Source organism: Phoenix dactylifera, chromosome 1, assembly GCF_051530095.1.
Source record: "Phoenix dactylifera cultivar Ajwa chromosome 1, Ajwa_hap1_PhDact_Kaust_v1.1, whole genome shotgun sequence".
In the NCBI taxonomy this organism is placed as follows: domain Eukaryota; kingdom Viridiplantae; phylum Streptophyta; class Magnoliopsida; order Arecales; family Arecaceae; genus Phoenix; species Phoenix dactylifera.
The window spans coordinates 18,441,212-18,450,629 of NC_143190.1; the positions used below are offsets into that span (position 1 = coordinate 18,441,212).

Sequence of the window (9,418 nt, forward strand, 5' to 3'; positions counted from 1 at the left end):
TTCTTGCATAGTTAATTGCTTCTATCATTAAAAAAAGAGAGGCTATTTTTAAGAAGAGAGTGAATGATTCTAAAGCCTGAAATATTTTAACTCACTCAAATAATTCTTAAAGGAAAGAAAATGTAATTGCTTTTGAAAGAAATTTGAGCTTCAAAAGAATTATTTTTTGATTAATATTTTAGTGCATATTCTCAAAAATTAAGAGAAAGCATTACTTATTCTTGAAAGATTAAAAAGAGTGATTGCTATAAATTTTGAAAAACTCTAGATCACTCTACATTTTTGATATTACAAAATTTCAGTTTTATTCACGCTTATCATTAAAATCTGAAATTCAATTAAAAAAAAAATATTTCAAGAAGAATGCATCTTTTGAGGGGGAGATTTAAATATTTAATCTCTTTGCATTCTGCATCTTATTCAAAAGTTACTTTCACTTGATACACCTTGAAATAACTTGAAAAGATTCCATCTACACTTGATTTGAAAAATATCTTTTGAATCTACATTTAGAAAACTCTTCCAGCTCATAGTTTAAAGATCTCATTCTTAAAGCCAAACATTTTATCCTTGATTTTGATGATATTTGTTATCCCTAAAATTGTCTCAGGTCTACTCTTTTTGAAAGAGAAATAAAAGAATTTTAAAAAAAAATATTAAAATCATCAAATTTGTTGTGATCTCATCATGATTTTGAAACTATCTTAATTAGCTCTGATCTATACTCATTATCTTGCCCTGGTATCACATTATTGCCTTGCGTTATGTGATTCGTATTCTTGCAATAACTTGATATGCATTGAATGAAATATTGCCTTGTGCTTAATGTTTCATTATTTTGCAATCTTTCTGATGCTGTCAAAAAGGGGAAGAAATATCTGAGTATATGCTCATAATGAAGTATTATTTTAACTAGTGTCTACTCTTTGTTATTGTCTGTATTTCTTCTCTAGAACATTATACATTTGGCAAAGATGATGAAATACAATGCCTTTTTCTTGAGTTATGATCTTTATGATTGTCATTACAATGCTATCCATTTCATTGTTATTCATTCTTTTTGATGATGACAAAAAGGGGGAAAAAATATAAGAAAGAAACTAGAAGCAAATTCTATAAGAAAGATTGTATAGGAGAGAAAATAAGAGAGAAAATATGAGTATTAACCCTTAAACTAAGAGGCATATATTATATACTTAAAGGGGAGACATTTTGATAAAAGAAAATCTGAACTTTGGCATATAATCATAGAAATTTTTCTTGCCTCGATACATAACTTGAAACTCTTGTTTTGGCACAATTTTTTTTGGAAATCTAACATTAATGATCCACAAGAGTAAGAGGGAGCAAAGCTAAAACTCATTTGGCATCTATTTGGATAGGATTGGTTCATTTATACAAACTCTAAATAAGACTACTTTGAAACTCTTGAACCAAAAGTATTTTATGAATGTTAAATCTAACTTTTCATATAAATGCCAATTTGCTCATACTCAATGTTTTGTAATCATCAAAAAGGGGGAGATTGAGGATGATAATGTTATTTTGATGATTAACACAACCATTGAGGCCATATCAAATTAAAAATACAAATTAACTCGATACATCATTGATAAATGACACACCCTCGATACATTCACGATGCATTAGAAATATATGGTCAAAACCACTCTCAGAAATTGATAACGAGATAAAATTTGTAATAGAGAATGGTAGAAAGCTCAAGAACCCATTTTGGCAAAGTTTCATGTTAAAAATACCTAAAAGGGCAATTCAGTAATTTCTTACTGTTAAGGGTATGAAACTCTACTATGCCATGCATTGTAATTTGCTTGGAATATCATATTGTTGTTTCAATGTGCATAACTAACCTTCAAAGTGTAGAAAAACATGGTTAGAGTCAACCCCAATTAGTTTGGAGTCGACCCCGATACATTTGGCACGCCTTGGAACGAAGTGGCACATCTTTGGAACACTTGGCACAGAGTAGGAGTCGACCCCAGAAGAGATGGAGTCGACCTTGGCACATTTTGGAAACATTCTGGCACATCTTGGCACATATGGCACGGATGAACAGTAACTCGGGTCGACCCCAGAAAAGCTCGGGCCGACCCCAGCTTCAACCCCTGCAAAAACAGCTTTCTGAAATTGACTGAGAGGGCCGACCCCAGAAAAGCTTGAGTCGACCTCAGCCTGATGAACAGTAACTTGAGCCGACCCTAGAAAAGCTTGAGCCGACCCCAACCTGATGAACAGTAACTTGAGCCAACCCCAGATTTGCTCGGGTCGACCCCAGCACGGCTGACAGCATAACGACTAGTTCTGCAGAAGTACTTTTTGAGCTTCTAATGGCTATAAACGGCTAGTTTCTCCATTCCACCGGCTAGGAAGTCATCTTTGAAGGTTGGAGAAGTATTTAAGAGCCACCATTCATCAAAGGAAGGCATCTTGGTGGAATAAAAGAGTGCATTCAAGAGAAAAGCCAAGTTTAGAGAGATTCATCTTTTTGCTTCATCCCAAATCCAAAAGAAGTGTGTTGAGCAGAATTCAAGTGCCTTCAAGAGCTCAACCAATTCATTGAAGAGTGAAGCAATCTCAGCAAAGAAGAGAAGAGAATCTACAAAGCGATAATTATTTTCTTATCTCTTCTTTTAGTGCATAATTGTCTATTTGCTTATTTAGGAGCTTTAAACTTTCTTTCTATTTTTCTTCGTAAGGTTGTTGGTGAGCCCATAAAACCAACGGTGTAGGTTGTTGGTGAGCTCGTAAAACCAACGGTATAGGTTTGTTGGTGAGCCCGTAAAACCAACGGTTAGGTTGTTGGTGAGCCCGCAAAACCAACATAGGTTATTGGTGATCCCGGAAAACCAAATTGTAAAGGTTTTGAATTGTGAGCCCGGAAAACAATCCAACTGTAATCCGAGGGATTATAGTGAATTCCCAAGGAAAGGCTTGGGGAGTGGACGTAGGTGCTTGGGGTGCACCGAACCACTATACATTGTCTTGTTTGTATTGTGCCTGTTCTTGTATTTATTCTTGCTTTATATTTGATTCTTGCTCTAGGGTAAGTTCACACAAGTAACTTAAGAAAGCTTACACCGCTCTTAACAAGAAAACTTTTAAAGCACCAAAAATTTAGAAAAACCCAATTCATCCCCCCCCCCTCCTTGGGTTGTCACCTTAGGCAACAGGTTGTCTTTCGTGGGTCAATTATCAAGGGTCGTGCAGGGAGAGTAAATGAGAGGGGGAGTAAGAGAGAGAAGGTGTCGTGGTATTCTTTTTTATTTTCTGGGGTTTGTGTGCATGAGGGTGTCTTGTCACTTTGTTTTGTTGGTCTGTATGGGTTACTCTCACCCAAAGTAGAGCTTTTGCTCTGATGGGTTTTCTCTCACCCAAAGAGAGGTCTTAAATCAATTATTTTCTATTCCTTTGCCCACCTTTCTTCTTCCTTAGGCTGGGACCTATCAATTATTTTATAGGCACTCGATCCTCTCCTTGTTCAACATCTTCCGGCTCTGATACCAGATGATAGGTCCCAGCAGTGGCAAAGAGGAAAAGAATGATGGGAATGAAAGGTTTGATTAGAAGCCTCTCTTCAGGTGAGAGAGAACCCATGCACGAATACTCTCCTTTGGGTGAGAGTGAACCCAATACACCAACTACTATTCTCACACCCTTTTTCCTCCCTCATTGGCCCCCTTGATAACTGACTGGCGAAGAAAAAGGTTGTCACATCGGTGTTTGCTTCCCATGTCCTCATGTTGTGCATGTACAACATGGCTTTTGTTCCCACTACGACTGTATTCCGCTTCCTCTTGATAACTGACGTTCGGAAAGGTCGGCTATGACTTCGGAAAACTGCCTCCCGCTTCCTACGTCGAAGCTCCCCCATGCATGGCTACCGCTCCCCCGTCTTCGCAACGAAATCATCAACGGGCGAGCGATTCTTCCTCCCAGCTTCCATCTTCCTCGCGGTTTACTCCACGTACTCCCCTCCCATGTGGCGTTGTATCTTCGTGAGGGACATGAGTGAAGGCCCCCAGATAACGGGGGTTTGGTCTTCGAATCCATTTGGGTCGGGGTCGCCCCATGCACCCATCAGAGCACAAGAGTACTTAAGGGTTGTCTATATCCAAGAGTAGCTAATCTAGGTTTCATGGCGAGCCCTTGGCCTCTCCCTCCCTCCCTCCCTCTCCCCTCTTCTTGGTGAGTCATTAATGGCTGAATGAAACATGAAAACTCTAAAAAAAGGATCACTGAGGTCCCTGAGACCATCTTCAGCAACTCAATGCTTATTGGGATCACTGTAAACAACGAAAATGAAGAAAGAAAGCAGGAAAAACAGAAGGAAAAACAAATTCTTTCATCATCTAATTATAGAAGATTAACAAAGGCAAGTCATGTTAGAAATTTGCCTCCCCTAAATAAATATTGCATAGCTTACTTGCTCCAAATTCTGGGATCAAATTCAGTTTACACTAAACAAACACACACACAGAGAGAGAGAGAGAGCCAGGAGTATTCTTTATTGCAGAAAGTCATCCATAATGAATATCGGTACCTGAGGAACATTAATAGCAGCATGATTGGATTCATAGGGGAATTAATAAGATCAATGTCTTAATCAAAAGAAGGATGAGACAAGGAGAGAAAAGAAACATGACTAAAAAGGGTCCTTCAGATCCACCAGAAAATTGAGCGTTGTTTAAAAATCTGGAATAATGTCGACAAGAGATGAAGGATTTGCTTCATAGCCAGATTGGTTCAGCTTTTGCTTCAGCTTCCTAGCCCTACTAGCAAGATGTATACTTACCATATCCGAATAAGAAAATAACATGAGTCTAAGATCAACCAGACCCACCAGCTATGAATGATATAAATGAGTACTCAAGGTAGAAACATAACCAGCCGTGACCTTAAAGACCCCATTTTTGAATTTTCCCTTGTTGAAAGTACAACTTCAATTGAAACTGCAAATGCCCAATGCAATGTTTTCCATGTCTGAAGGAAATAATCACCTTAATCTTGAAGAAGGTAGGCTACAGAGAATGCAATCACTAGTCAAATGTTAAATTACATAGTTAAGATATCTACAAATAGTCATATACATAGTTTCTTAGTCATAAGACTTTGAAGCAATCATTAATAGTCTGTATATAAAGTTCAACACGAATTGATACTAGAAAAGAACAATACAACACTAAGAAATAGATGATAAGTGAAAAGTGGTATTTATCCCTTTCTTTGGAGGGGAAGAAAGAATACAACAATCTAAGTGGGTTTATCCACAGAGTCTTGACATGGAAAGGCAATATGGAATGTCCAAAATAAAAACTGTTACAGAAAAGACTGCAAAGAATGTCTAGCATAGGAAAAAACTGAACTCAAACCACCAAATAGAGAAACAAGAAACCATATGCTTGAGTAGTGTGCATTACAAAATCTCCTGAGTGTTAGGGATTTTTGGATTTCTATACAATGATAAATGATGACTTTGGTATTTGGAAAATACTAGTGACTTTATTTTCTTTAAGAATTATGTTAGCTATTCTTTTATCGAAAAACATAACTTAATACAGAAACATTCTCTCTCTCTTCAAAAGCCATTTAGTTTGAAGAACAGAATGAGCTAACTCTTGTTTACCTTCTCTATTTAGACCATGGAACACAGTTCGAAAGTTTACTGCACTAGGGATAATCCCACATTCCAACATTTCATTGATAAGTTTGAGACCGTCTTCAGACCTACCTACTTTGCAGAGACAAGTCATGAACATTGAGTAAGTTTCAAAATCAGGAAATGGACCCTTAACTTTCATGTAGCGAAAAATTTGCCAAGCATCTGCAATCATCCCCATATTCATATACCCACGAATCAATGCCGAATAAGTAACAATAGTTGGCTCGCAGCCATCCTCTCTCATCTTCTTAAATATATCCACAGCCTTTCCAATTTGTTTCTCCTTACAGAAATGAACAATCAATGATGTATGTATGTGGACAGTTTGTGAAAGACCTGCCTTTTTCATCCTCTCCACCTTATCTAAGGCCTCATCCAAGCGTCCCTGTCTTAGTAGGGCATGAACAAGACTTCCATAGATATACTGATCTATGCTGCACCCAACTTTGTCCAACTCTTCTGTCAATATAAGAGCTTCTTCTACTCTCCCTGCTCTGCAAAGAGACTTAATGAGCAATGAGTAACCAAGCTCTTTTGCAAACCCTCTCTTACATAGAGTTTTAACAGATCCTTTAGCATCCATTAACTTTCCTGATTCACATAAGGAAGAAAGATAAAACCCCAATATTTCTTTGTCTGGCATGTAACCTACATGGATCATTTCTTGGAACAATTTGATAGCTTCATCGACCTTGCGACCTTTCTTGCCACAGAGAAACAAAATCAGATATTTGTAAGTACTGCCATTCGGCTGATAGCCATCGCTCTTCATATCTTTGAAAGTCTTTAAAGCAATCTCTGTCAGACCTGCCTGACCATACTGCGCTATCATGATGGTCCATGTATTTGGGGTTATAGAGCAACCCCTTCTCCTCATTTCTTGATAGAGATTTCTCATGTGTTCGAAATCTTTTGCACTTCCTGCAAGTTTGATGCCCATGTTGTAGGTCTCTGCAGTGTGTTCATAACCAGACTGTTTCCCTACCCATGAAAAAAATCGTAAAGCAGCACCACTGTGTCTTTGGCAACTATGGAGAACTGCCTCAACCAATTTGGGTGTAAAATGAATCATGCTCCTCTCCAGTACTTCCTGGATTGAGTTCCAGCTGGTTGAGGAGGATAGAATTCTGCATACTTGTTTAAGATCAATCTCACTGTATGCCTCTGCTTTCTGAATATAATTTATGCCCTGGTTGAATGAGCAATTCGATCTCTTATGCTCTTCATGGTGAGAAGGATGATCAGCTGATTGGTAGACCATTTCGTTTCCCAGGCTTTGAAGTTTCAAGGATGTCCATATCTGCTCAACTTTCCTAGCTTTCTCTAGTTCACCATTCCTAGTTAGACAAGATATAACCAAGTGATATATTCCATTAGTTGCATTCATATTAGAATCCAACATTTCTTCTAAAAGCTTGTAAGCCTCATTAGGCTTTGAAGCCTTACATAGTTCTTTGATGAACACTGTATAAGCTTTCCAAGTAGGCTTCATTCCTTTATTCTTCATGCTCTTAAAAGCATCCCATGCTTCAGAAATTTGGTTGTGCCTGACATGGCCAGCAACCATAGCGGTGATTGCCACAATATCTGGTTCAATGCCATCTTTAAGCATCTCCTCATAGAGTTCACAGGCTTTTCCATATTCATCTGACCTGAAGAGATATTGGATCATCTGTGTATAAGTAGAGACCATTGGCAAGCAACCAAGTTCTCTCATATCATGCAACAACTGTAAGGCCTTTGTAACATCACCTTGTCTGATGAACCCATCGATGAGACACCCATAAACCTGACCATCAATAGCCAAACTTTGCTTCATATTGTTGACAATCTCAATAGCATCATCTGTTTTGCTTGCTCTACACAAACCCTTCACCAAAACTTCAAAGACTTTCAGATCAACAAGCAGATTTTTCTTCTTGATCTCTTCAAATAGTTTTCGGGCTTCTTCAATCCTTCCTGCAATACAAAAACTCCTCAAGATGCAAGCATAAACCTCACTATCCGACAACTTGGCAATCTTAACCATATCATCTCCGACCAACCGAACTGCTGCTACATCTCCTGATCTTGCTAAACAACTCATGAGCAATTGATATAGGCTCGCATCAACCGACATGTTTTTAGAAACCATTTCCTTGTAAAACTCCATTGATAGCTCGGCTTTCCTCACATTAAACAAAGCTCGAAGAATTGCCTTGTAAACCCCAGCATCTGGTTCGCAACCCGATTTCCTCATTGCCTCAAAGGTGCTCAATGCTTTGCCTATCTGTTTCGCCTTCCCATAGTGTGAGATTAGAGTCGTCCATGTTTTGATGTCCTTGGCACACAAATCCTCCTCCATTTCATCCACCAATTTCTCCATGAGATCAAACTCTTCAGCCTCACCAGCTATATATATCATCACATTATAAGTCTGTGTCGTGTGGCAAAACCCAGGTTGCAGCTTGACCCAGCTGAAGAACCGAAGAGCCAAATGGCCCACCTTGAAGCACCTCTTCAGCACTTTCTCGACAATCTCCGAGCTGAATGGCAGGTCCAACTCATCCAAGCGCTGCCCCATGTGAAGTTTGGATTTTTCCAGCCGTACAATCTCCGTAACCCTCTGAACTATCAGGCTAACATCTTCCAACTCTGAATTCTCCGCTTGCGCCTGTTCCTTGGCATTTAGAGAGCTTTCACTCTCTCGGGCAATCTGGCAAGCACTTGACCTACCATTTTCCGCCACCAGGTTTCCGCTGCTGGCCTTGTCATCGACCGTGGGGTTCTCCGCTGCCACGAGCTCTGTGATCCGTTGATAGAGGGAGAGAGGAGCGGGGCCTTTGGCGCAGGTATCTTTGGAAGAAGAAGAAGCTGGGATTTTGGCAGAAGAGTTGAAGCGGGCGGGGAAACGAGAGTGATGGGATAAGAAATGACGGGGAATTGGAATGTTCTCGCGGGGAAGGGAGCGAAAGGGGAATCGTCGGCAAAAATTCCTCATTTGAATTGCAGCGATAGAAAGGGTTAATGAGTTCCCTCTCTGAAAAGCTGTGTAAAAGCGTATTTTGCAGAGGTAGAGGCAGTAACAACTTCTGCAGTTTGAGATGAAGAAGAACCAGCACTGGAACTTTAATATAAACTGGTTGCATGCGATTTAGCTTTCTAAAAAACTGTCTCCTTGAATTAATAGCATTTGTACTGAAATTTGCAATACAAATGTAATTTGAAAGATATAAGTCAGGTTAAGCATTTTTTGAATAATGGAAGAAAGGATGAATCTACTGGCTCTTGTATCTATTGCAAGATTTAGCGCCGGAACTCCAATCAAATACTGAGCTAGTTTACCAAATATTATAAACCTTGCAACACCAGTATAGTGGTCAACAATTGCATTTAATTTATACCTTTGCAAAAGTTGATAAAGATTTGTTAGGTTAATTTAATGGATCACAAATACCTTCTACACCCAAAATTTGGAAGAAGTGGAAGAATGTTGTAATTTTACCAGGGCACCGGAGGTTCATCGTTTTTACCGCATTGACTACACTAAATATTATCCCCATAAATTTTTACCATAGACCTATAGTTTTAGCATGTTTTGTACCACCAATCATACAATGTGTTAATCTCTTTTAAGATTGCTCTACACATAAATTTTATCTCCTAGAAAATATGATGAAGAATTCACAAGTTTTGCATCAGGATATTGCAGCACTACAGTAAAAATTCAAATCTTCAATCGTTTTCTTTGTTGGCGAT

General features: G+C 38.7%; 1 protein-coding gene across 1 annotated transcript; it reads right to left on the reverse strand.

The window, feature by feature from the left end:
• Positions 1-5,417: 5,417 nt before the first annotated feature.
• LOC103706604 (Pentatricopeptide repeat (PPR) superfamily protein) lies at positions 5,418-9,069 on the reverse strand. The gene has a single exon (XM_008790754.6). The coding sequence runs from the start codon at positions 8,658-8,660 to the stop codon at positions 5,571-5,573; it is 3,090 nt and encodes a 1,029-aa protein (XP_008788976.5). The 5' UTR covers positions 8,661-9,069; the 3' UTR covers positions 5,418-5,570.
• Positions 9,070-9,418: the final 349 nt, after the last annotated feature.